The sequence below is a fragment of the Gavialis gangeticus genome, unplaced genomic scaffold (genome assembly GCF_001723915.1).
Source record: "Gavialis gangeticus isolate Ggan-Ray unplaced genomic scaffold, GavGan_comp1, whole genome shotgun sequence".
NCBI lineage: Eukaryota > Metazoa > Chordata > Crocodylia > Gavialidae > Gavialis > Gavialis gangeticus.
Window position 1 is genome coordinate 87,943,919 of NW_017729025.1, and position 27,211 is coordinate 87,971,129.

The window sequence follows — 27,211 nt, forward strand, 5'->3', positions numbered from 1 at the left end:
TTGTTATGCCGGGGGCGCTAGGGGAAACAAGGTCTCTCCCAAACCCTTCTGGTCCCCCCTAGTGAGTTTATAGACTGTCACCAGGTCCCCCCTCAGCCTTCTCTTGTGAAGGCTGAACAGGTTCAGGTCCCGCAGTCTCTCATTGTAGGGTCTGCCCTGTAGTCCCCGGATCATGCGGGTGGCCCTCCTCTGGACCCTCTCAATGTTGTCCACATCCCTCCTGAAGTGGGGTGCTTAGAAATAAGGATTTCTACAGCCTAAAGAGGCCAGCCACAGAATTTAGCACAGCCTTAGCATGTATTCATATGTCTTCCCTGTGTATTTTTGGGTAATTGAGAGAATCTCTGTAGCCCATCTGGTTTCTTATCTTACCTTACCCTATTCTGAGTAGCTGAAGCATTCTGCAGTTTATTGTACCTATTGCCATAAGAAGGCTTAGAAGCTCACTTTTTAAAATGGCAGTATTTGTCACATGGTACCCTGGCAAAAGTTCACAAGGATTGATGGATTTTATTGCATTCTGATAGTGAATACATACCCAAGCATGCCTTTTCCCCTTTCAGATTTGATTTTATACACTAGCTTGCCAAGATCTTTTGCATATATTCCATTTGAAGTTTTGAAAACAGACAGGTTTTTTTTGACATGAGATGGCCATAAAAAGACTTAAAATCTGATTTATTTCTGTTTTTCTCATCCACCTGTCACAGAAACAGTTTATGTAACTTGCTTCATTCTTGACCAAAAGATTTCTTGCTATTCAGAAACTACACCTGGAAAATTTGAGAAGACCTTTTTGGTTGTTTTTCTCTTAGAGTTAAATTTGAGTTGACAAAGTAAAGTATATCTTTGCCTAACTCTGGTTAGACTACTGCATCTATATAATATTTAATATACCAGAAAATAACATATACTGTTATACTGTGTTTTTCATTTAAGTAGAGCAAGAGTGATATGAGTAGTGACTTGTTTTTGACCAAAAAGGGCTGGATTGGATGTAGTGACCTGGAGATGAGATGCTTCATATCACTTTACCAATCACTTTATATATCACTCTTGTCGCAGACAGTTTTCTAGAAACTTTAGTGTTAATGCGTTAACCTTTTTGCACACCATTATTCTTGAAATCTAATAGGTTTCACACATTTGGAGCCTAAAGATCCTTTGTTTCATGGGTGTAGTTGCCACCAGAGTTAAAGGGATTTGCACCATTAATTGGCTTCCCTCCGAATTACTGGTACACAGCCTCTCATAGGTGTAAAATTATTCTCTGTATTATTGACTTCTCTTAAGGACCAGAAGATTGTAGACTCGTGAGTAATAGGTAGCCATCACACTTGATCCTGTAGTCTGCACTAGGAGCAGAGCAGGCCAGGACTGAATGTGTTGTGAAGGCTGAATTCCCTTGTCAGACCTGACAGAATTGGAGTCTGTTTTCTCATTGTACATTTTTGTGTGTTTCCTGCTCATGCCAATGCTTTACTTTTAACTTTTTTTCTTTTTAATATTTCTTTTATTTACATGGGAGCAAGGTACACATCTTACATATGGTTATTTATCTATGCTCAGTGGAGAAGCAGGACAAGAAGAGTTAACATTACAAATCATTTATCTTACTCATATTGTGTCATAGATGAGCAGGCTTTACAAACATATAATAAGACAAGGTACTTTCCCTGAGGGACTTTACAAGCTAGTTAGAATAGATTGAAAATAAAATATGTTATTGTGCCAGTTTGTAGTCCACAGTTTCATATCATCTCCCTCTGAACGTGGATTATCTATTGACTTTTTGTAAAGAGTAGCAGAAAAAAATTGACAATGAATACTGAGGATCTCTGTAAATGAACAAAGTCCTTTCTTGAGCTTTTTTACTGAGTATGACAATTTTGTCAGACTCAAGCTTGTGAAAAAGGTGAAGTGAGGTCATATAGAACTTGCACCGTGTATATACAGTTGCACAAGTGAAACAGCTAAGAGACGTTTACTGTATCAGGCTATAACAGGGGTAGGCAACGTTTTTTGTCCAGAGTGCCGAAAAAACCACAATGTCTACCTTGGAAGGTGCTTGAGTGCTGACATGCTGGAGCCCAGAGCAGCTGTTTGCAGCCTCCTGGCTGCAGCCGGCCCATGGAGCCTGGTCTGCTTGCAGCAGGGCTTGCAGCCTCCCAGCTGCCTGCTGGGAGCAGCCTGGGCTCCGTGGCTGGCAGCAGCTGCTTAGAGCCTGGGCTGGTGGTGGTGTGAGGAGCAAAATGGCCTTGCGTGCCATGCTCGGCATACATGCCAGGAGTTGTTGACCCCTGGGCTATAACAAGGCCTTAGTTGGAGTTTGACTTAATGAGAATGGATGGGAAGACTAAGGTAATGTTGGGTTCCACTCCAACTTCTGACATTAGCTTCCTCTTTTTAGGCATATTACAGAGGACTCAGGGCACGTCTATAGAAGATGTTACTGCGGAGCTGATTAATTAGCTCTGCAGTAAACGTCTTGGCATCTACAAGTGTGCCCCTATTACGGTGCAGGAAACTAACAAACTCCACAAAAGGGTAGTACTTGTAAATACAAATACTGTCCTGCTGCTTAGTGTTTTCATGTGCAGCAGTGCCCGTGTAGACACTGACCTGGCTGGCTGGGTCATTAGTGTGCTTTAGTGCTGGGGCTCCCTGGCAGCTAGCCCCACACTGAAGCATCCTCATGCCCCAGCCAGCTCCTCCACAGCACATTGAGTCTGGTTGGAGCAGCCCTGGGCTGGCAGACTGACTCCCAGGGCCCCCTGGGAGCAGCTGGGGCTGCTCTGGCTGGGCTCCACTTGCTGTGCATGAATAAATTTTGGAGTCAGTTGCTCCAGAGTTAATTGCTCCCAGGTGCATGTTCAAACAGTATGCCTAGGAGTAAAAAACTCAGGAATAATAAGCTCCAGAGTTTATTGATGCGCACTAATTGCATACGTAGACGCAACCTCAGTTCTGCAAAGAATAGTATAGGCTACTGTGGGTGATCTCTGAAGTGAATGAGACTACTCACAGTAGTAAGTATTGTTTCTGGTAGTGTGTACAGGAACTATTCCTTAATTTCTGTCTCAGTTATCCTATCTGTTAAATAACAGCAACAATACATAGTATAAAAACTGTTGTGAAGAAGAACTAGTGACATACCTAAAGTGCTTTGAAGATGAGAAGTGCAAAATACTGTCTTTTTAGAGGCAATAACATAAATGCAAATAAATTCCTATAAAAAGTTTAACGTATAAGCAAGCACTTAAAATGTAGATAAACTTGGGCAAAACTTTTATGGTGGATTCTCCATCACACAATGCATTATTTACTGGACTGATGAATGCGAGGTTTAATTGGGCAGAGTGTAAAATTATCCCTCCTGAACATTCTTTTAACAAGAAATAGTAAGTGATTGTTAACCTTTGTTATGGATGTGTCTGGAAAGAAAACAATTGACTTAACCCTTTCAAAGAAGATCTCTGTTCTCTTGCTGTTAGTAACAGTTCCTTTTTCCTGTGATCAGTAATTATGGAAACAATTTTCTTGGTCTCAGTTCAGTTCCTGTTGGTAAGAAGTACATAGCACAAAACACCAGTACCACAATTGGAGTTTAATTTAATCTGCTGGATAACCTTACCAGTCTCAGCTGGGAATCCTAGGGCTAGATAGACAATGGAGACTTGAACAGTTCCCTCAACTTCATAGGTCCTCCCTCCAGGCCAGGAGTAGAAAAAACAGGTAGGATAGTATGAGGGAAGCTTATCTGGGGTAAGTAGAGGACATCAATGTGCAGGGTTGTCAGTCTCTCACCTTTCACCATCACTACATTTGCAGTTTCAAACTCGCTGTTGGAAAAGGTACTGATGACTCCCTTCTCTTCTCCCTTTCCTCATGTTTTCTCTCTTCCCAGTCTGCGGCAAGCGTTACAAGAATAGGCCTGGACTGAGCTACCATTATGCTCACACTCACCTAGCCAGTGAAGAGGGAGACGAAGCTCGGGAGCAAGAGACACGCTCCTCACCTGTGCACAGAAATGAAAATCACAAACGTGAGTAGTATTTTTCTGTCCCCTTGTTTCCCCCTCCAGTATGTTTTTTTTTCAGGGGGATGTTACTTCCATCCCTATCTATGCATTTCCCCAGGCCCTGTGATTGTACTGCTCCTTTGTGAATGATTGGAACCGGGATGTTTAGTGAAGCTAATCAGCTGCAGCTCACCTTGGTACTGAGCCCAGTCAGTCAAGAATTCATTTAAAACCCAGCATTATCTCTGCAGCAAGTCACTTTTCTATCAGTGCTCCTGTGGGGAGGAGATGACAAGGAGAAAGGAGAGTGGAAGGGGTGCCCAACCTGCCTGTCATCAAACAGCCTCTCCATGATTAGTGTGGAGATCAAGAAAACACACAGTTTGTTTTAGTGGATTCTCTTTGTTGTTTTCTTTGAGGAAAGTTCTTTATTTGCTTCTCAGTTTTTTTGGTATGAAATTCTCTCCTACCCAGGACCTCCTGCACTTCAAACTCCACATTCATACTATCAATCCAGGAAAGTCTCTTGCCTAGAATATCGTGTGCACAAACCAAAAAGGAGAGTGATCACACAGGAAAAGAGAACAGGGTCTCTACTCTGGGGATGCCAAGAGAGGGGGCAGATACAATGTTAGCCAGCACAGGGGCACCCAGTGCTGTCCTTCCTCTATTTTTTTTATAACACAAGACAGGGAGTCAGGGGAGCCAAATTTTACTACTGCCTTTTGCCCAAAGTCTTACGTAGTAATTCAGCCTTCCTGTGCCCAATTGTCTCTATGCTTAACTGTATGTAAAATAATAATCATCAGCATCCCCATTCAGGCACAATGTGCAGATAAAATTCATTTGTTTATTTAATTAATTCAATTAATTAATTTTATAAAGAGCTTTTGGTTCCTTAGATGGGAAATACCATTTTATTTCAAAGTAATTATGGAAAAAAATTATGGACAGCAGAATAAAATGGATATGAGAAATATTTTATGGGTGAATATTTCATCCTTGGGAAAAAGAGAAGGAAACCAGGTCTAGGAAGACATTTCTCTCTTAAGCAGGATAATCCATAATTGTCTTATGAGGGGATGGGGAAGGGTTTCACCCTTCTTGGAAGCATCTGCTGCTGTCCACTGTTTGAGAGATGTTACTGACTGAGATGGATCTTTGGTCTGATCCCACTTGGCAATCCATATGTGTCTGTCACTTTTCTGCACTATCTTTTAAAATTCTATAAAATAGAAGCAGAATTGACTTGTCCAGCTTTTGCTAAATCTGAGCTGCCATGGCTCTGAGGAATGCTGGATCTGGCAGGCTAGTAAATGGCATCATTTGACTTGTTATGACTTTATTTTGTATGTTGTATCTAAATGTGTGTTCTGTGCTTGAAATAAAGTCTGTAATACTTTTTGGGAGGGGTGTTAGGAAACTTAATTACTAAGTTCTGATTTTAGCACTGTGCAAGTAGGCAGACACGAAAGGTTGTTGATCCCCACCTTTCAGCTTGACATGGGGGTGAGGCACAGTCCCAGTTCTAATGCTTCTAATGCTCAGAGATTGATATCATCAGCTTTACCAGGTTTAGAAAAAGGGAGCTGGGATGGAGGGATGAAAGTAAGACTCTCCCTCATTTCAGAGAGCCAGCAAACCTGGGCCAGTGAAGAAGAGAGCGTGCCTGGCTCTCTGAAAAGTGTGCAGCAGGGGCTGCTCTTGCCTCTGGAGGCTTTATGCACGAGGCAGGGAGAAGCTGCTGGCATGCAGCCCCCAACACAGATAGTCACAGCCATATACTTAAATGATCTGGACCCATAAAAGGAAGGATTTCTCTGTTCAATAACTGACCATCACCTGGAGGGGTGGGGGACAGGGACTACATCAAGTGGCGATTCCTGCTGGGGAAAGTCATGGTGAGCTTGGGGAATTGCTCTCCTGATGGTCCTGCCTCAGGATTGGCTGTTTGTTCCCTGTTTCTGCTTGTTTGTGTACAGCCCTGCACCTAGACCTTACATCTTCCCTCCCTTACTTGACAATATTTAATTTATGCCACCATTCATCTTCCATGTGAATGCTAATTGTCCACATTGCTAATGCACAGTCATTAAATGGTCCCTTTGTACATGGAAATGGTGGGGAGCCAGAGCATCATATCCTTCCTTTTCCCTAAGTACTGCTGGGCATGTGTTATGAATTAGATTTGACAGGTCTGCAGTGTCGCAGGGTCTGGGCTTCAAGAATCCTCTCTGCATGGGCTCGTGGGAGGGGGAGGGGGTGGTTAATCCAAACAGCTAATCCGCAACCTACTGAACAGAAGGGCCAGAAGTACAGTAAATAGCAGACTCTGATTATTTCCTTAGCCACATGGCCGAGAAATGCAAGCAGCCCAATTTAGAAAAGGCAAAGCCGATCCCAAACAGCCATTTGGAATTTGCCGTGCTGCAGGAGGTAAGGATTGGGCAGCAAGGTTCTGGCAGTCTGCTGCAGCATGAACTTCCTTCCATTTTAGCTCCTTTGCTCCTCTCATGTCTCCTGTGTCACTGCTGCCCATAGCCATACCTGCAGTTACAACAGCCTTCCCAGCGCAGAAGGAGCCTCTTTGGAGCACAGTCTCTGCCAGATTCAGCTATTGATCTCCTGACTGGTGCCAGCAAAACAGCTTGATGGCCTCTCTGTCTGTCTGTCTCTCTCTCTCCCTCTCTTCCCTCCGCCCTATTCTCTCTGCCTTCCTGTCTTTACTCCCTTTATCACCCCCAAGCCATTTTGGGTTGCTGAGGGACTTAAATAAAGGAGATTTGCATAGGAGCAGCTTAATTTGAACTGCTGGGCTCTGATGGATTTGTCGCAGAACAACAACAAGCCTAGGTGGGATGTTCCTTTTCCCCTGGACATTTCACTTCCTTCAGTATTTCCTTCAGTTTCTCAGCCCCAGGGGTGTCATGCTGGACACGGTGCATCCCTGTGGCTGGAAGCTCTGTCAGCTGACAGGGCTCTCAGCCGCAGGGAGACCCTGCTGCCTGTGCAAATTAAAGCTCGGTAGCAACTAGCTATAATGTTGCTACACATTTTCTAACTTTATAGCTGGTTGGAGCTTTTTATTGTCTAATAAGTACTTTGTGTATGTTTTAAGGTAACTGTACAATTAACCAGTTAATTGCACAATACCTGTAATGTGTAGAGGGGCCTAAGTCTCAGGTAAGCTCAATTCTTTGATACCATGGCATGTCCCTTCTTTGGAGTCCAAACTTGTCTCAGTCCAAAGTAGATTTGCTACTCTTTCTGCTTGCAAAGTGGTGTTGACCAAGTATGAACACTTGAAAAAGACATTCTGGGAACTTTTAAAAACCAAATCAACCCATTGCCTGACATTAGAATGAAATTGTCCCACATCATTTCAAGCCTCTTCTTCTGCTGTCTTTATCCCATGATTCTTCCACTCAGCGCATGTTCCAGTATGCCTAGCATCAATTCTGTAGTTATAAACTGACACTTGGGGGCAGCTGGCACCTGCAGATTTTGAGAGGCTTTTAGAGTGGGATTTTTGTTAACTAAATATCTGTCTATTGCAATCTATATATGAATGAATGTGATAGTATAGAGCTCATATCTTTCCCAGAGGAACAGGGCAGTCTGTTCCTGTGTGTAAGGACCGAATCTTCCTTTTCTTTGAAGGGGAGTGAGTCACCTGTATAAATGGAAAAGTGTATGTGGCAAAATGCTTTCTTGAAATTAAAAAAAAAGAAAAAGCTTTGGGGTAAATTTACAAGATTAAAAAAAAAAGTACCTAATAGCACTGGCTAAAGTCAACAGCATGCAGATGCTGTGCAGACCACATGCATACCCACGCACATCTCTGCCTATGGCACTCCATACTGTTGCAGGGATTCTGCACTCTTGTGCTGGTGCACTTTACTCCAGACTTGCTACATGCTCAAATAATGATAGTGAAGTCTCCCAATTCTTTTAAGATTAAATTTGACCTGTATCACTACTTGCTGTTCAAGTTCAGAGCATCCATCAACCATACCTTCTTGTTGGGGAGTTTTTGTGTTGTAGACACATCTCTACTGCAGAGATCAGCTGATGCCATTTGTGTATTCCAAGCATAATTGGATACCCAGTCTCCAGAGATAAAAAATTAATGTACTAACCTCACTGTGCCTCCAAGCTGTCCTCCAGCTCCCCCACACAGTCTTCTTTGAAACATTTTTATTTCCATCCATGCAGGGGGTTGGGGATGAATAAATGACGAGAGTCAGCCCCTCAGTTGGAGATGAGCTGTTTGTTCCTCTCCACAAGCAGCATCAATTTGAAAAGCTACATCAGGCCTCCTTTTCTCTGCCTCAGCACTGTTCCTCACTGGGGACATGATAGGAGCTACATTTGAATGCAAGAATGCTCCAACACCCACCTTGCTACAGGAAATCCTACAGCAGGTGCCTTTTCAGAAAGCAGCTGTATCTTACCCTGATTTGCTGTCTCATTAGTTTGTTTAATTTTTCTTTCTTTTCCTTTGTTGGTTTTCATAAAGGAATGAATATAAATATGATTTTAAAATAAAATATAAGGCAGCCATTGGTATTACAGAAGTAGTAATGTCTCCTTTAGAACAATTTTCATCCAAACCCTCTGTTTGTCGTTGCACATAACTTTCTCAGGCCTTAATCTTTTGGGCTGAAATGTTTCATGCCTATTTTGTGAAAATCTAAGGGAAACCCATGCAGCTATTTGGAGGATCAGAAAGGTGAAAAAAAACCAAACCTTTGTCCATTATACAAAAAAATTCTTGTGACCTTTTGCTTCGGAGCAGCTCTACAGCTGGCATGGCTGGAGGCTGAAATTTTGTAGAGAAAGTAGCCCTCCTTAAGGAGAAATGCTTATGACTGTTCTGCAGGAAACTGGCTCTAATTTGATTGAGCACTTTGCCTATAGAAGCCATATCCTTTTCTCCCCCCTGTCAGAGCTCTCTGTATGGAACATTCTTACATTTATTGTAACCATTTTTCTTCTTTCACCTTTCTGCTCTTTTCCCTTAAATAGAAAATGAACCCACTTAAAGCAAGCCCAAAATATTTGACTGGGTTTGAAATTAGGCAACATGCATTCACATACCCCTCAGGGAGAAATTTCTGTCTTCAAAGTGTTGTTCATGTTGGAGGGATTAATATGTGCCCATAAGTAACTGGCCCATTTTGGGTGAGTCCCAAGCTGCAGTGCCCAGGGGAGCTCCAGGTAGCATGGTCACTCTCTAAGCTTCTCGGTGTGGTGGGAGTCCTGCATTGCTAACCCCAAAAGTTAAAAAAAAAAACTGAGTCAGACCCCTCAAAATCATGCAATTAGCTTGGACATAATGAGATTAAAAAAAAATATTCTACATTTTTTTGTCTGTCTTCCCATTTATGAAGTCTCCCTGACCATTCCAGTGTGTTCTGTAGAATTACAATCTCAGCAAATCTTATATATCTTTAGTGGATAACAGGATTTAGCCTGTTTGTTTCCATGCCCCAAAATTCAAAAAAATGAATGTACGCTCTACTTTTTATTATCCCCAGCCCATCAATTAATTATATATCTACTGGATCATATCAGTGCGTATGAAGATTGTATCAGATACCCCTACTTCTCCTGACCTATGTAAAAACTCCTTTTGGCTCCTAGGGGCTAGCAGAGCTGTCCTGATCTCTCGCAGTAATTCTGATTGGATGCTGCTCTTCAGGAGGCAGGGTAAAGAGAAAGAGAGACAGTCGGAGTTGCTGGAAACCAAGCTGCAGCTTCTGGTGTTATCCTGAAACTGTCTTCAGCATAGTCAAAATTCAGTTACTCTTGAGAATGGGAAATGCTTGGAACCATTTGTTTAGATTGTGGTACTGCCTTTCTAGCTTGTCTGGTTAGCGAAGGGTCTGGCCACCTCCTCATTTTTTATTTGTATTTTCCCCATGAGTTGTGATGAAGAAGTTGCAAGGAGAATTTACTGGAGAGAGCAGCATACGCTTGTGTGTCTGAGACAGGAGTGAGTGGAGAGCGAACTTAATTTATTTGAGCTCCACTTAGCTTGTCCTTCTTCGCACTACAGATCATGCCATCTATTTGATGTTAGACCAGGACAGAGCTCTGTTTGACGCTGAAAAGCTAGCAGGTTTGTGCAGTGAGCAATCTATCTGCATGACTTTCTCCATTTCTCATTAAAAACTGGGACTAATCCAGGTGGAAGTCAGTGCATCTCCAGCTGGGAATTCATCTCCTGTTCTATTAGAGTGAGACTCTTCCTGAGACCTACCTTCTAGCAGCTGCTTTTCCTTCTCCCTCTTCATCCTCTTTTTTCTTTAATTATTTTTAATTTCTTGTTTCTTGAGTCTTCCCAGCGTCTGCAGATGCATTTTGAACAGCAAATTAAGGGGACATGCTACAATTCCTTACACTTGAGAGATGAAGTAATAACAGGTGGCAAGACCAGAGGCAGCCAGAGCCTAGGATTCTGGTTGCTATGGAAACATGTCAGACCTGCAGAGGGATGAGATATGTCAGCAGTAGGGGAGAAAGAGCCAGAGCAGCACTGTGGCACTTACCCTATAGGTTCAGATTATATGTCATCGGGTCCTTCGAGGGAGGAGGATGTTAAATATAGAGAATGGGCTTTGGCTAGCTTTAAACTGAACCAGCAGCCAAATGTTGGGCAGACATTTGAACAGTGGGGGAACAGTTACAGAATGGGGGATCTGGGCATCAGTCTCAAACAAAGAGGCTTGCAATGCTTTGTTAAGAAAATCCATTCTTCTTTGCTGCAAAATGTATGGGCTTGATTCAGGATATGCTCTGCTCCCCTAGGTATCTGTCTTGCTTTGGAAATTTTGGCCAGAAGTGAAAGCAAAGGACCGGATTCCAAACCCACTAAATTCAATAGAGAGACTCCTATGGATTTTCAGGTCTTGGATGTAGCCCAAAGTGAATAAGTAGTAGTTAGAATCGCGGTGCTGGGAAAAATCCCTTCTGAACAGCATCCATCTGATTGTCATCCATTTGCCTTACTAATTTAAAGAAGGAAACTCAAACTCACCGACCTAAAAGCAGACACTTAAGTCCTGACTCTCCATTTGCCTCGCATTGCTGCATTGTGGGTTTAAAATGCCTGCTCAATCCAAATTCTTCACTTATATCACAGCAGAGTTTTATACCCAATTTGCAGTCAGGTTGCAGAGGTATAAATGTGTCGTGTGGGGCAAAGCAGCAAAGAATTAGCTTACTTTCTCTTAGCAGCAATGCCAGCCACAGATGTTTCAAAATCATGAGGTGGACCACCAGAAATCATTAGATTGGTTATATTGGAAAAGATTTTGCCCTTTTAACAGAGCTCTATTTCCAAGCTTTTCTCTGCAAGTCTGAGGGAAAGCAACTTCATTTTTAAATGAAAGGCAAATGTTCATGTCTTCAGATGACTCCATGAGCTGAGGCTTTTAGAAAAATGCCAATTATCATGACTACAAAACCAAAACCATTATGTTTCAATATGTATTTTGAACTGAGACCATTTGGAGCCTGTAGGTTGATATATATTTCAAAATCCTTTTATTTTGGTTTTAAACCTGTTTTCAGATCCACAGATTTCATCTTGAAGGGGGCATAGAGGAGCCATGGCTTTTTCTACACAAACTTGCAGTAGTCTATCAATGTTTTAAAACTGATTATGGGCTGTTCTACATGGGAAAGTTATTGCTGAATAATTGGGGGGGGGGCAGTCATTTAAAGCATAGTAGCTGTTCAGCAACAACTCATCCTTATTCCACAGTAAGACTGTTTTTGAGTTTGTTTGTTTTTTGCATTTTATCTAAATCCACTGGATTTACCTAAATCTAAGATTCTCTTTTTTTCAGAATGAGAATCTCCACACATTCAATTATATACAAATGTCTATTGCACTTTAAATTCATGTCCTTCCCTAATCCAAATGATCTTTGGAGTGTAGAAAAACCCTGAAATAAACTGGTGCAAACTCCTCTGTGGATATCCTTAGATCATTTTTAAAAATGGCCTATATTCATTTATCTTAAGGAGGTGCAAATTTCTGATTTGGGCATTATATGGACTAGCACATGCTAGTTGAACATGTTATGGAATTTTTCTGGTGACCAGCAGTGACTACTACTCCACTATCAAAGCATGTATGTAACGCTGCTCCTGTTCTGGCATCACACATCATTCCTATAAGCAGCTGCATTGACTGAATGCACAGTACAATGTGGGAAGGTGTCCCAATGGCCCTCAAAGCACTTTTCAAGTCGGTGGATTATGGGATGGAAGTAAGCAGCACTGTGTGATGCCAAGGCCTTTCCTGCAAGAGCTGTGGTTAAATGCCAACATGTTCTCCTACCACTGTTCTCATTTTTCACAGCATCTGCTTGGTGCATCATTTCAAGAAGCCCATCGTTCCTCGTGCTTCTCTTACACTTCATCCCTGATAGCAGGTGGCTGTCAGCAAAGGCCCCACTCAAGGGCACCATAGTGCCTTTGAAGACAGGGAGCATGTCAGACTTGGGGCAGCAGCCCATGGTAAAAAGCTAGCAGTAACTTGTAACCTTTGTAACTTTGCTATGGGCTGTGGTGCAGATGCCATTCGAATTGCAAGTCATGGTTGCTGTCATATGCCTATTCCATTGATGTCATAGTGAGTTTCCTGTGCTGTTGAGGATTGGTTAGGATCTGGGGAAGGGGGGAGAATGTAGGGAGGGAAGCCTAAGCTCGCTCATAGTGCATGTAAATAGTTTACATATACTGTATAAAGTAATCAGGCAGTGAAATGACCCAAGCGCTACCTATATACACATCTGCTGAGCTAGCGCCTGGGTCACTTCACTGCCAGCTTACTTCCTGGGATAGTCTCTGCTGAGTTATTGAGCCACAGCACGGAAGGAAAAAAATAAGACCATCAACCCCAGGAATCTGTAGGACTGGATGGGAAGTATGTGTTGGAACAGCTTTTGGAGGTTGTCCTGAAGGATGCAAAGGATATTTCTGTCCAGGTAAACAAGATACCCAGGCAGGCAGCATAATCACATGTAAGACAGGAACCTGAAGCAAAAGAGACAGTGACCTTGCTACCAGTTCCCCAGCAGGATGACTGTCCCTGCCTACCTCTCTCTGCTGGTGGTGCCCTAGCATTATAGGAGTCCATGGCCACACTGTGTTCACAACTATGCCTCCCCAGCAAGACCTACCTGGAATTGCGAGGTGCCTACACACATGCAGATTCACTTAGTTCTCTTTATAGCAGTAAATGGTTTACAAGCCAGCCCCCACCCCCCCGAAACAAAAACAATTGCAACATGTACCTGTGTAGGAAAGGGCAATGTTGCATCACTTTTCTCTTTTTACTTTTATATGCCAGGACAACTGGTGATCAATAAAGCAGCTGTGAAAATCCTGATTTAAGGGGAAGGATGAAATTCAAGTAGGTTGAAGGAAACATACCAGGGAAAAATTACCTGGCACTATCCATTTGTTCACTGGGAGAAACAAGATGGTGTACCAGAGCTCATTTCTTGATCCTTGTTGCTGTCTTTCTGCTAGAACTGCACCAAGCATTGTGTGTCCTAATTCTCAAACCCTGGGTGCCTCTCAGGATGGGGATAATCTGGGCTAGGTTTTGACACCTTCCTCTTTATCAGAGAAGTTGTTATCCTTGAGGTATTGCTGACGTTCTCTCCCTATGGTCCCATACACTCTCCTTGGAGGTGTCTGCCATTAAGCTGGGGGTCAAAAATGAAATTTCCACCTAGGATTGCATAGAGCTCATTAGTAAAGAGCATTATTAGGGGACACCCTCAGATGTTTACTGTGAAGGATTACCCAGTGGTATGCTTGCTGAAAGTTTTCTGATGTGGTCAGGGACTGGCTTCTGCTCCTCGCAGATTGCCTGGACTACATCCCTGCTGCAGTCTCCATAGTACACTTACCATTTTTTCCCTGTTGCCATGGAGCTGGGGTTGGATATAGCTCCAAAGGCTGTGGAAATCCAAAAGGTTTTTAAAGTGGAAGCCTGCTTTAAAGGGGGGGCACTGGGCTTCAGATCAACTTGAATTTTGGCCAGAGGCGTTTGGGCTGGTGTCCAGTGGTCTGTGTGAGGAAGTGCGGGATTGCTGTTGGAAGACAGCAGCAATGTGGGGAGTTGCTGCGCATACCTTCTGCCTGCTGTCATATATTTTTTTGCATGGAGATGTGCTGTTAACAGTGGCAGCAGAAATCAAGGACTCTGCTATCTTAGAGGAAATGTGTACATGAACTTATATTGCTAAAATTAATGTTCTGTCAGAGAAGCACTGTAGTGAATTGTGCCCATAATGCAGACCTGGAAATATGAGCCACTCTGGTCACCATGTTCATGTTTGTGAACACTGGCAAGCTTGGTCCAAGTTTGCTGTTTGCAATGAAACAAAAACTGGGAGAATAATGTATGAGCTAGGTCTTGATCATGGCTGTTTTTCAGTGCTTTGCTTTGAAATGATAACTGGGGCTAGAGGAGCAATGATAGGGACTCATTCTGTGATTTCAGTGTGATTATGCTGTAGTACAGAATTGAGCCCTTGGTCCTTTGTTTATTTTGTCCTTGTCACTACAAGTGTTGTGTTGTTTTGTTCCTTGAATTCCCCCTCATTCCTCCTACACATCATTATCTTTCTTTAAAATATAAAAATCCTGTGTTTATTTGTTGGTATGAAAAGTACACAAACTGCATCAGTCAGTATCCCAAAGCCTTTAAAACCAAGCAATCTTTTTCACTATCACCAGGACAGTAAAGCTATCCTAAACCTTATTTCCAAGACTTTTTTTACACAACCTTATTGCACATACAGCATACATTTGGATTAAGGCAACTAGTTATATAATATTTGGCAATCGTGCTTGAGTGAACTTTTCTACCTGTTAGAGCAGAAAGTTGTAAAGAGAATACTGTATCTTGCATTGGTTTATTAGGCTATAAAGATGTATCATTCATGACACACTGATGAAACTTTAAGATTCACCTCTGCATACAGGGCATGTCTACACGTTGCCCTATGGTGATGTAGTGATGTGCTACAGCAACATATGCCATGCTACAGTGACATAGTGATCATGTATGTCTACATGTGATTGCCAGCTATGTAGCCATAGCAGTGTGCTTCCTGGGTATGGCGGACCACTATGGCGACATAGCAGTGAAAGCTACCCGTGTGCTGTGTGCACGGCACAGTAACCACCCATAGTGCCAAAAGGAAGTACTAAAGCATAGTGCTGTAGCAACATTGCCATAGGGTGATGTGCAGACATACCCACAGCCTATCAAATTTGACTTGTCTATGACAGTCAGCTTAGCCATGAACAAGCAAAATACTAGCACGCAGACTTGCATCAAAAATAAAGATAGGGAAACAAGATCCAGGTTAACAGTTTCCCCACAACCAATCATAAGCTTCCATCTATCATGGATCAGTGTACATAGGTAACATTTACAAGAAGGCTTGAGCCCCATTTTCAGAAGTGAATGTCAGTGGGACTTAGGCTTTTACATCAATCCTGAAAATTTTAACTTCCAAGTGTGTTAGTGATAATGTGAAACCTTCAGCACTGTACTTGCTGAGTTTGCACTGTGTGAGACTGGGATATACATGCAGTATAATGCAAAGAAGCAACCACCTGGTGTTTTCAGTAGAGAGTGGATAAGGAAATTCTAGACCAGTCTACATTTTAGAGAGGGGAAGAAAAAGTGTAAAGTTACTTTTTCAGTCATTTTGTTGCACTACAGCTCACCGTACTTTTACGTAATTCCCATACCTCTCCAATTACTTGGTAAGCAAATATTAAACACTCTCCACTGTCAGGCACAGTGCTAAATTAACAGTGAGTGAGAGAGAGAGAGAGAGAGAGAGAGAGAGAGAGAGAATGTATTGAGAACACCAATAATTCTGGGATACCAGATTAGACGCTAAGCATGCAATAAATGTGCAAGGCTGCTGATGGTAAAGGAGAAGGATGTGTCTGCAGCAATATGAATTTTCATTTCTCCCTATTTCCACGGCGTCTCCAACGCTCTTAAACATAAAAAAACTAAAGGTAGGCACAAATTAGAACACAAGATTCAAGTCCTTCAGTCGTTGTGGAAGTTCTGACTGAACAATATTTCTTGGTCTTGTACCAAAACATCCACCTTAATGTCCCTGTTCTTTGTGAATGTTTGGATATGGACCAAAATTCTTCTTGGAGCCATTTGTAAAAAGCCTCAGAACAACTTTTAACAAAGTTTAAAGCTACAAAAATTATCTTACAGTAATGACTAAGTCCAGTGGGTGTTATTTAAACGTTCTCACTCTTCCATTTGAACAAGTATTCCATCTAACATGGGGAACACTCAGACTGTGGGATACCCACTAGAGCTGGTGATCTTTTACCTTTCAGTAAAAAGGATAAAAGAAAAATGTTAACTCTGTTCCCTGTATATGAGAATGGCAAGGACTTTTACCCATGTAGAACAACTGTTTGGACAAGGCATCTGTCAATGTTACTATCTATTCTGCATTATTGAACAAAGCAGTAAACTACATAATGGGTCAAATTAATTTCAGCTGTAATTCCACTATATCTGGGCTTCTGTTGTAGTATGCCTCAGACGTATCTATGGGTGTGTACAGAAGATGCACTTTTCATGCAATGAGGCTGCCAAAAGTGCTCTGTAGCCAAACATAACAAACGTTCAGGGCTGCAGAGTGCTTTAAAAATGGTGGATCTTATGAAAAGTTAAACCTCACTTGGTGTAGATGAAGGCACTCTAGGGCAGAGCACCTTAGCAAACTTGTGTACAGGTTCTCATTGAGAGTTTATTTCAATCAATTTTGTCCACATCCCAGGGGCCTTTATGGGGCTGGGCTGGTGCTTGCAGGTGAGGACCAGACCAACCTAGCCACACAACTCCCTGGGCTGTCACAGAGAAAAAAACAGAAAAAGCTCTCTCTGCCCTGTGCACCTGGGCAGGGGGAGAAGGGAGCCCCTCTGCCATGTGCTCCCCCCTGAGCTACCCCAACTGTGGGGAGCTTGGCTGGGTCCATGCAGCAGAGGTAGGAACGGAGCCCCCCCACCCCCTCACCTGCGTTCCAACCACAGTAAAGCCAAGCTGGCAGCTACATGCTGCTGCTGTCAAGTGGCTCTGGTGGGTGGGGTGGGCGGGGGGAGGCTCCATGTCACAGTCCTCCCTTCTACCCTGGCTGGGGTGTTGTGGGGGGGGATCCAGAAAGGGCCTGTTCAGTGGGACAGGCTCTGTTCTCCACACTCTTCTGCCCCATCCTCTTAACAGTGGCAACGTGCAGCTATGGCTGGAGCCAGGGGGCCAGGAGGGGCAAGAACAGAGCCTTTCCCCCTGCCCCCCTGGGCCTGGTTCAGCTCCTCCCAAAACCCCAGCAGGGGTATCTGGGGGGACTCCATTCCCCCTGCTCCACCTGTGGCTGGGGTAAAGCTGAGCCGGCGGCTGCATGCTGCTATTATGAAGAGCGGGGGTGGGCAATTATTTGAGTCCATGGGCCACATAGGGAATTTTGGTGAGCTGTTGCAGGGCAGATTAGCATCCCTACATCCCACACAGCAGCTCACCAAAATTCTCTAAGTGGCCCCGTCCTGTCTGCTTGGCCACATGCCAAGCTCACACAGGTTCCAGCCAACCTCTATGGAGACACCGGGATCGTTGGGTGGTAACAGCACAGGTCCAGGGCCTGGGGCAGAGCCACAATTCATTCCTTGCACACCCCTGCCCACAGAACTGGCATGTGTTATAGGGGCACGTGGGTGAGCCTGGCTGGGTCTGCAAGGTGACTGGGGCTCCGTTCCCCCCACCCCTCAGCTGCAGGGATGGCAGCCGGGAGTACCATCACCTCCTGGCTAGGGCCGGTGCAGGCAGGCTTTAAGCCTCCATACCCGGTAGGCATATTGGGTTCAGTGGTGCTCTAATTATGGTACATTTGTGCTAAGCACTGTAGAGTGTCTTCCCAGCAGACTGTTTAAACATCTGTACATATCCTATGTAACCTGTATTGAAGGGGTGGGATTTTATTGAAAATGCAAAGGCCTTTTTGTAAGTTGTGTGTATGTCCTTCAGAACTGGAGGGGGCAAAAACACAGTAGACATTTATAGAGCCATTAGCCTTATATAGTCTGCACTAATAGAAGAGTAGTATAACCCTAATACAAGTTAGAGACACATGACTATGATGCTGTTTATTTACTGTTATTGAGTCTAATTAAATATATACTATCAATGTGAAACATTAGGTTTTTTTTAAAAGGTGTGAATACAGTTTCAGGTACTACCCCTACCCCTCAATCTCTTTGCTCTCTTTGCTGTTTTTTGTAAGTTTACATTTTACCTGTTTTATTTCTCTCCTATGTTGCGCTATGTAAGATAAATGACAGGAGATACTGGCTAGCTGTGGCTCAGATGCTGCCTCTGTGTCCATTAGCACAGATCTCATTGATTTGGGATTCCATCTGGGCTCAGGAATCCATGTCAGCAGATCCCCATGCAGGATGAGACAGAGAAAGCAGAGGATAGAGAAAATAGTGAAATTTACTGTAGGCAAAGTGCAACGAAAAGCACAAAATAAATGCACTGAAAAAAAGAGAGACTATTTTTCATTTTCAAGTCCTTTCTATTAAAACATTCATAAGAATTACTTATAATAGCAGAACAAGAGCAGGTAAAATATTTTAAAGAGATCAATATGGTGTGAAAGCTGACTATTTTTGTAAGAATGTGAGACTCAACTACTCAGTGTTATAAAGGAAATCAGAACACAGCACAGATGACCTGTCCTTTGTACAGGACCTCAAGAAGAGATCCTCTGCCGGGCTACACAGTGCAGTGAAAATTAAGGGGATTTACAGAATTCATTTGTCACCTAATGGTAAATATTTGGGGAAGGCTTTGTGTTGTCTACAAAGTCATTATATTAATTTCATAGCAGAGGAAAGAAAAAACTGTACAATACTGCATGCCCTGTAAGTAAATTTGATTTCTAACCTGCCTGCAGCCCAGAAAGGACCAGATGGGGCCATCATTCCCAATAACTACTGTGATTTCTGCCTTGGCGGCTCCAACATGAACAAAAAAAGTGGCCGGCCAGAGGAGCTCGTGTCATGCTCAGACTGTGGGCGCTCTGGTAGGTGACTCATTCTTGCAAATATCTAAGACAAATTAATGTATATGCTTTCCTTCTGGATTTTTTTAGCATGTTTGGAAGTGAGGTGAATTGGTTTGGGGGTTACTTATTGTTTGCTTCTTTTCCGGAACACCAAATGTCCTGGATTCACATTTTTAAGCTAATGGGAATTTTTTTATATATAGTTGTATACATAATCGCACGTTATATCTACTGGCTGTGGTGAAGATGAGTACACATACTAGTTCTCATTGAAATGGAGGGGGAAAATCCTATGACAATATTAAAGGACGGGCTCTGTGTTCCAATGCCATAATTACGAATGTAAATTACTTTCAAGATTTATGAAAGTTGCATGATGAGCATTTCCATTGATTACACATTTCATGCATTTCTTCATCCAAAAAAGAAAGAGAGAGGAAATTACAGGGTATGGATGGGGGGTAGCTGTCAAGAATTATCCTCTTACAAGATGACTATCATTAATTTTGTTTAAAGAGGTTTTTATTTCTCTGTTTTCTTCCCCTCTCTCTTTTAAAATGTAGGCAATTGTGTCTTTTTCCCAGCCTGAGTTGTCTTTATTTCTGGGTTATTGGGCTTTTTGTCCCAGCTGAGCTGTTATTTTTAGCTAAGGGAGGGAATGGGGGTCTCTAATGACAGTATATTCCAGCTTCAATCCACATTTCTAATTGTGATTTCCTTAGGGTGGAGGGTAGGGGCACATTGATTATAAATCAGAAAACAAAATAAACCGTGCAATTTGAAACCTTCAAAATTGCTGCTGCTTCTGCTTTTTATGCTGGGAAGTGTTTGCTCGGTACTTGGCGCAGTATAATGTAGAGTTTTCTGGTACTGAATAATGGCCTGCTTATGCTCACATTGACATTAATAGCAAAACTCCTATCAAATTCCATGGGTGCAGGGCTAGGCTTTAGTGACAAATGTCCCTATAGTTATTCTGACTTTTGAAGCTATCTTGAGTTGATGATGATTGGTCATCAGAGGACAAAGGGCAAACCTTGGTTTTCTAAAGGCTTTGCTACAAGTACTCTGCATTTGCTAACACAAGTCTTTTTATGCTTTTGTGTTTGCTTCATAGTAATTAAAGAACGGAAGCTCACATTAGCTGTGGTGGCATATTTGAAAGTGAATCTTATTTTCTCCATTGCCTTGGTTGTTATTTCCCAGCCTAGCTCATTTCAGAATTGTCTCAGTCTTGCACATTGATAATTTTTATGTTGTGTAGGTGCTTGTTGTGATGATTTTATATTTACCTTTAGAGCATGACACAGATACTCTAGCCCATTGGCTTCCTTATTGTAATGGAGTATCTAGGTCTACATGTAGCTGTAATGTGCTGTAATCTGTGCATGAACAAATCCCTCAAACCAATTCAATTAAACACTATTCGTATACTAATTCCCATCCACCCATGTCATTTACAAGTGATCTCCAACTGTGTGATAGACATGTGGTGACAGAGGCCAAGATGCAACCACATATATCTTTATAAAATGAATGATTCTTTTGTGGCTGCCATCTTTACTTCTCTTGGTAATAGAGGCAGTTTTCTTTAGATCGGAGGTGGGGCCATGAACATTTATTTGCTCCTTCTCTCTATACAGTCAGAAAAATCACATCCCTATGGAACAGTTCTTTACATTGGCGATTATTTTATTATATTCTTTTATTTTGGAGGAACGAGATTTGATTCTTTATTTCTTAGGCATTATAGTGTATTTATTATCTAGTTACTTCTTTCAGCAGAAGGGGACCAAGTCATTGGTTACTTAACATCATCATATTAATGCTTCTGAGTAATAGGCGGGCCTTCCCCTTCAAAAACAATGCTTTCATTTTCCCAGGGACGTGCCTTTCCCTGCCTTTCTGGATGAGGGATTCTGAGAGATGCATCAAAATTACCTAGAAGATTTGATTCAGAGGGGAAAAAACAAACTGCAGTTTTAAGAATGTCAATATTTGACTTTTAAGAGATTTTTTTGTTGTGACTGATTTCTGTGCTGAGGATTTCCTGCTTCATAGTGAAAAGCTGGACTGAAAAACTTTTTCAAACTTTCTAGTTTTCTCCAAGAGAGATGGTCTTTTATCGTTGCTGTTTTAGCTGCTGAATTGTGTAGATTTGTTTTCTTTTTTTTAAGAGAATCTATACAGGTTGAAAAATACAAAATGTTTATTTTATTATTACTTAGTCTTTACAGTGTTTTTCACTTTGTTCTTTGTTTCATGTTAGGGTCAGGGGCAGAAAGCGATAGGGATGAGAATTTAAAAAATAATCACAGCCAGACTGATGACATACCTAATGGGTTGTTATTCTGCAGCAGTAAATTCATGACAGTTGATGCCAATCTGAAGGACAATCATTGTGCTTAGAGCTAACAGCTTCTAATTATTTATATGGTCTAAGAATCTTCTATAAATTGATCAGAGTAATCAAGAAAAAATATTTTTAAGGTATTTTGAAGAGAGGAAACTATCATTAACCCTTTCGCTGCCATAGCCACGGGCATTTGTGTTATTATTGTAGATCTTCTTTTTTCTTTAAAAGAGAAACCAATCCTTTTTACTTCTTTCTTACTGCTATTCTACTGTGCTATGTTGTTGTTAAGGTGCACACATGCACGTACCTACAAGATTGATAGTTTGAGTTGTTTAATAATAGTGATAAAAAATAATTATGATGCCTGTTGCTTAACGCATGTGCTGATATATTCATCATACATGTCAGCTCATTTGGGAAGAGAAAGCAGGAAGGAGGAAGCAGCGCCAGTACGCACTACGGAGGACTTGTTCGGTTCCACGTCAGAAAGCGACACCTCGACCTTTCACGGCTTTGACGAGGACGATGCAGAAGAGCCTCTCTCAAGCCGCGGAGGTGGCCGTGGCAGCAGCTCTCCCTCAGCAGATAAAAAGGGCAGCTGCTAAATTAACCAAACCAACATACAAACTCTGAGCAATTTGCTGTCCTTTCTACTACTCTGATTATTATTGCTACTTTTTTTCCCCCCTCTGGGTGTGCACACTGAAAGCACAAACGTATAAAACTATAGACAACTACTTTGAAGAAACAGAAGGTTTTGATTATCTTTTTATTTTTTCATTTTAATTTGTTCCCCACTCCCTCCCTGCCCCTTGTCTTTTTCTTTCTGGAAACCTGAAACGTGGATTTACTATGTTTTCAGTTTTTTTTTTTTAAATAATGAGCAGAGTTGATTTTCTCATCTTATAATATATATTGGTGAACCACAAACATGCAGATGGGTTGGAGAGCAGAACCCAAATAGCTTTTTTTTAATTATTTTTATTTATATATTCTATATATTATTAGGAAAAAGACTTTTTAAGTAAAAAATCAAAAAAACAAAAAGCAATGGACATCTACTTGATTATAGTACTGTTTTTAGAGAAACCACTGTGGGCAGATTGGATCAGATGGCAAGGAAATCCTTGGTGTGATGGCTTCTGCAATGTGAGAATTTGCACTTACTGTAGCATGTGGAGTTTGTGACTCCCCTCTTGTACTCCTGCTACTTCCACTTTTAACAGCTTGAGAACACAAGCAGTTCCAACGAAGACCATGCCGTTAGGGAACATGTTTCCATCCTTCCTTTGGACACCATTATACTCATTAGATGTACTCCTCCCTGCACCTCTTCATCTTGTCTTCACTTCATTCTGATTTTTTTCCCCTTCACCTTTCACCTCCCGGAGAACAATTTCCAAGCACAGGGATGGAATATAAATGGCAAGTCACAGACTCTGCAAAGAAAAAATGGCTAGAGGAAGTGAATCATGGAAGAAATGAAAAGGAAAAATACCTCACCTCTATTTTTCTTTCCTTTTTTTAAAAATTCATATATTTTGTTTTTATGTCAGCCCAATTTTATCTCTCTCTCTAGTGTCTTGTGAGGCACTTTGTTTTGCTTGTCAATAGCTTCCCTTGAAACAAACCAAAGCAATACTCATTAAAGTCCCAAGTTCAGTGGAGAAGAGTGACTCCCTTCCAGCAGCTCCCTCCAAGGAATGAGGAGATGTGTGGCAGGATTCAAAAGGTATGTTCCAACTGTTATATATTTCTCCCACTATTAAATCTCTGTGCCTTGCAATTTCAACAAACCATTGATTCAGTTTTATTATAGGAATAAGTCCTTTAAGGTGATTTGTCTGATAGTTTTGTGTCTTGGGCTGCCTCCGGTCCCATGTGAAGTCAATGGATAGGCCCCAGTATGTACAGTGAGGTATAAAGCACACCCAAACATCCAGTGCATAGATTCTATTTTTCAGTCCTCAGGCAGGCAAAGCTTGCATTGTATGGATTCAAGGATTAGGGTTTAAATATTTTTTCTCAAAGTAAAGTGCCAACAAAAGTTATACAAGGTGAATTCCTGACCCCATCGAAATCAGTAACAAAATTTATGTTGACCTCAGTAGACCTTTGATTTCATGGTAAATGTAATGAAAGAGAGGTGTCTTTGTTACAGAACTCACAATATGAACTACAGCAGTGCCCTGTTGACTTGAGGGGCACATAAACAAATCTTATCCAAAAGAACTTTTAAAGTTAGTGCATTTCCCTCTGTGTTTTGCTGGAGTAATACAACATTTGCAATGTGTATTTTTTTGGCTTCTTCAACCTTTTTTGCTATAGTTCTACATTAAAGTAAACTTTGATTTTTACTTTTTATTAGGATTCTGGATGTGTTGTTTCTTTGTATTTTAATACTTTTCTTTGTGCATTGAATAAATAGTGGCCAGATTCTCCTGTTACATATACATGTGTAAATCCAGAGTAACAGCACTGACTTCTGGATTCCTTTAAGAATCTGCCATTAGGACTGAAGAAAATTGTACTGCATAAAGTTATAAAATAAAACTGTTATTAGCATATGCTAGCTAGTTCATGTCTGACTCATATTCATGGGGGAGGACAGTCTCCTTTCAGTCTTCTCCATGTTGATATTTCTTTTCTTTTAATACTCTGTTGGACTATGTTCCTGCTGCTGCATTAAGTCATATTATAATCAATCTAATATCAGATCAATGGTATTTTAACAATGTCAATGAAATGTGCCTTAGCTGATAAAACATTTAACTTTTACCGTAATCATTCTATTTTGCCTGAAACAATACATGAAATAGTTTTCTAGCATTTTGTTTCCACAGTCAAGAACTTGTGAAACTCTTTTGTACTTGAAAAAGCTCAAATCCCAGCTTGCTTCAGACCATGAGCCAGAAGAATAGAGAGATCTGGGTTTTCCAAATCCTTAAAACAGTATACTTGTAGTATCCTTCTTTTGCTTATCTGTTATTTTATTTGTGTATACTAGAATTCTGACTTTAAAATCTAAAGACTGAAAGAATGGAAATTAGGGTGGAAGATATTACAGAACTAGGGATGAATCAAGGCCACAGTTATAATTGACAGAGCTGACCGAATTATTTTCTTATTGACCCAAATTTAAAACAGTAAAGTCAGTGGAGTGCCTCTGGATTTCATGTTAGTGTAACTGACAGTACTTCCATAATTTCAGTACTTCCAGTCCAGTACTTTCATAATTTCCAAGATTTAAAAAGGCAGTTATAAATTGGTATCTAGCGGATTGAAAAAATCAGTTTATAAAGCAATTTCGGTTGCTATCCTTGCCCTTTAGTGTCTTTACTTCACTAATATTTATAGGTATAGTCCCATTTTCTTTTTAAAAAAAGTCTCTTCTCTGGTGCTGTGTAAAAGGCCCACATAACAGACAAGGCAAGCAGATTATACATAAAGAGTTTTCAAGTGTGATTTATTTATTTACAAATAAATCAAGTAAACTAAAATGAGGGAAATATTTCTAGCCTCTCTCGGATGTAGCAGCTGTACATTGAGGGCTAATAGGAATTATAGCAGGTAAAATCATTTCAAAAAGAAGTTTGATTTTGTCTTTTAAGTTTGAAATAAATTAAAGTTCAAGGCCTACCTGAAACTCGGATGATCTATCAGATGCACACCTGTTTCCATAACCCGTGATACGCCAAAGAGTGACATGATTGGAAGGAGGTCTTTGATCTTTTAACCCAAACAACCAGTTATCTGTTTGTATCTGGTTGACAAGGGCCAGTTTGTGGCTCGAATCCAGAGGGACGCTTAAATGCACACCTTGGGAGCTATGGAGGGACAACTTGGATTTCTGTGCTTCCAACACTCCTTTAAAATAAATGCAGACCATTAAAACAGTTGAATGTATTCTGAAGGAGAAATGGTTCATGGGCATAATGTGGAGGATGTATGGCTCATGGGTCAGATCTGGCCCAATGAGCCCTAAGATCCATCCTATGGGTCCCAGACCAACACCATCTGCCAGCTCAGGCCCTGGCCCCGCATGCGGCATGCAGCACATGGAGCTGGTCTGGTGTAGGCTATGTGCAGCGTGTGGGGCTGAACCAAGTGCCTTAGGTGCTTCATGTGGCACAGGGGGCTAGTCCAGAGCATGCACTGCATGTGGTGCCCATACTGGACTTGCTCGCTCTGTGTGTTGGCTCTGAGGCTGGTTTGGATGCAGCCCCTTTGATTGGCCACACACACAAGAGCCAGCATGTGCAGTCTAGCATGGACAACAAAGGCTGGCTTTGTGCACAATCCCTGGACTGGAGCTGGCAGTCCAGGGTGTGCAATGCATGAAGTGCCCACACCAGACCAGTCCTGGGTACTGGCTCCGGTGTATGGGGTCAGTCTGTGGACTCAATCCAGCCTGCAGTTCAGCTCCACGCCCCTCATCCTTCCCACAGAGCCAGATGAGTTTGACACCTGAAGAAGAGGAAAACCAGTTAAAACTCAATTTTAATAGGCAGAGGTATGCTAGAACCTGTTTCTGTTCATTTTGTCTAGTTTTTAGTCTACCAGAATATGGTATGCTACACTGACTGAGGCTCACATAAAGATACCTGAACTAGCTTGAAACTAGCCAAGTTGAGTACTGCTAGAGGCAAAGCCATGACAGCATAGAGCTCAGCTTGAGCTAACTGCCGAACTATTTATCTAGATTTTGAATTGTTTTATTCCTATGACTATGTTGTCAGCAGTATCTAAGCTGCCTAGTTTAAAGATAGCTTGGGGTATGTCTGCATGAGCTGCAGTTAGTGTAGTGTATACATGACCTAAATGAAAACTGTTTGGCATGGAGACCTTGTCTTTGGACTTGTCTACACTCAGGAACCTTTGCCATGGAAACTTGGCCTATACAGTTACATCAGCAGAGCTCCATAGTGGAGATGTGGCATATGCTGACATAAAGTTTTTTTCTGTTAGTACAGTTGCACTACCCCCCTGTATAACAAAGGCTTTGCTTGTCAGAGCACTCTTCTGTTGGCATTGCTTCATCCTCAGCAGAGATTGTGCTGGTGTACAATAAGTCAATAAGTGTGTGTGAAAAAATTGTATTGCACCATTTGCTAATCTAGCCATTCCAGCAAAATTTTACACAGACACGTCCTTATTCTATGTGAGCAGGGCCCAGCACATTGTTGATATGCCTGGAAAACAAATAATAATCAAAGCAGTCATGTATAAAAGCTTGATTTACATTTGCAAATGAAGTTATTGTGACAATACAGGTCATTTTGCCCTTTTAGTAACCTACTTTAACAACAGGTGGGCATGTGTGCCCACCTGAACAACAAGTAGGCATGTGAAGCTCACATGTTACACAAAAATACTAACTAAAATTAATTTTCAGTGGTATACAGAATCCCTGGTTGCTATTTTTATGCCATTAATGTATGTAGATTCTCACTGGGATGATCTGGCCCTGAAAGATGAAGGAAGAAAAGCTGAATTTACTGGGGAAGAGGGCAATATAGTCACAAGACTTTTTCAGATATGCTCATGAGTGAGAGAATGAAGGGAGGGAGAGATCTATGGCTCTTGGTCTAATAGGACAGTCTGAAAGTGGAGTTGAAGCCTCTGACCAGGAAGTCAATGGACAGAGAACAGAGCAGTCAACAGATGGAGGTATGGGTGGGGAGAGGGTGA

At 41.7% G+C, this 27,211-nt stretch overlaps 1 protein-coding gene across 12 annotated transcripts in view; it reads left to right on the forward strand.

Annotated features, from left to right (window-relative positions):
* DPF3 (double PHD fingers 3) overlaps positions 1–27,211 on the forward strand; it is a 288,571-nt gene that overhangs the window by 202,474 nt on the left and 58,886 nt on the right. For 11 of the 12 annotated variants that reach the window (XR_002097710.1, XR_002097708.1, XR_002097703.1 and 8 more), the window contains exons 7-8: positions 3,908–4,045; positions 19,054–19,182. Coding sequence is in view for 4 of the 12 variants with exons in the window: in XM_019519128.1 (XP_019374673.1) it covers positions 3,908–4,045; positions 19,054–19,182 (267 nt within the window). In the remaining 8 variants the exon portion in view is untranslated. Of the gene's footprint in view, positions 1–3,907; positions 4,046–19,053; positions 19,183–21,928; positions 23,253–27,211 lie in introns of all 12 variants that reach the window. The other variant, XR_002097709.1, reaches the window with a different exon arrangement.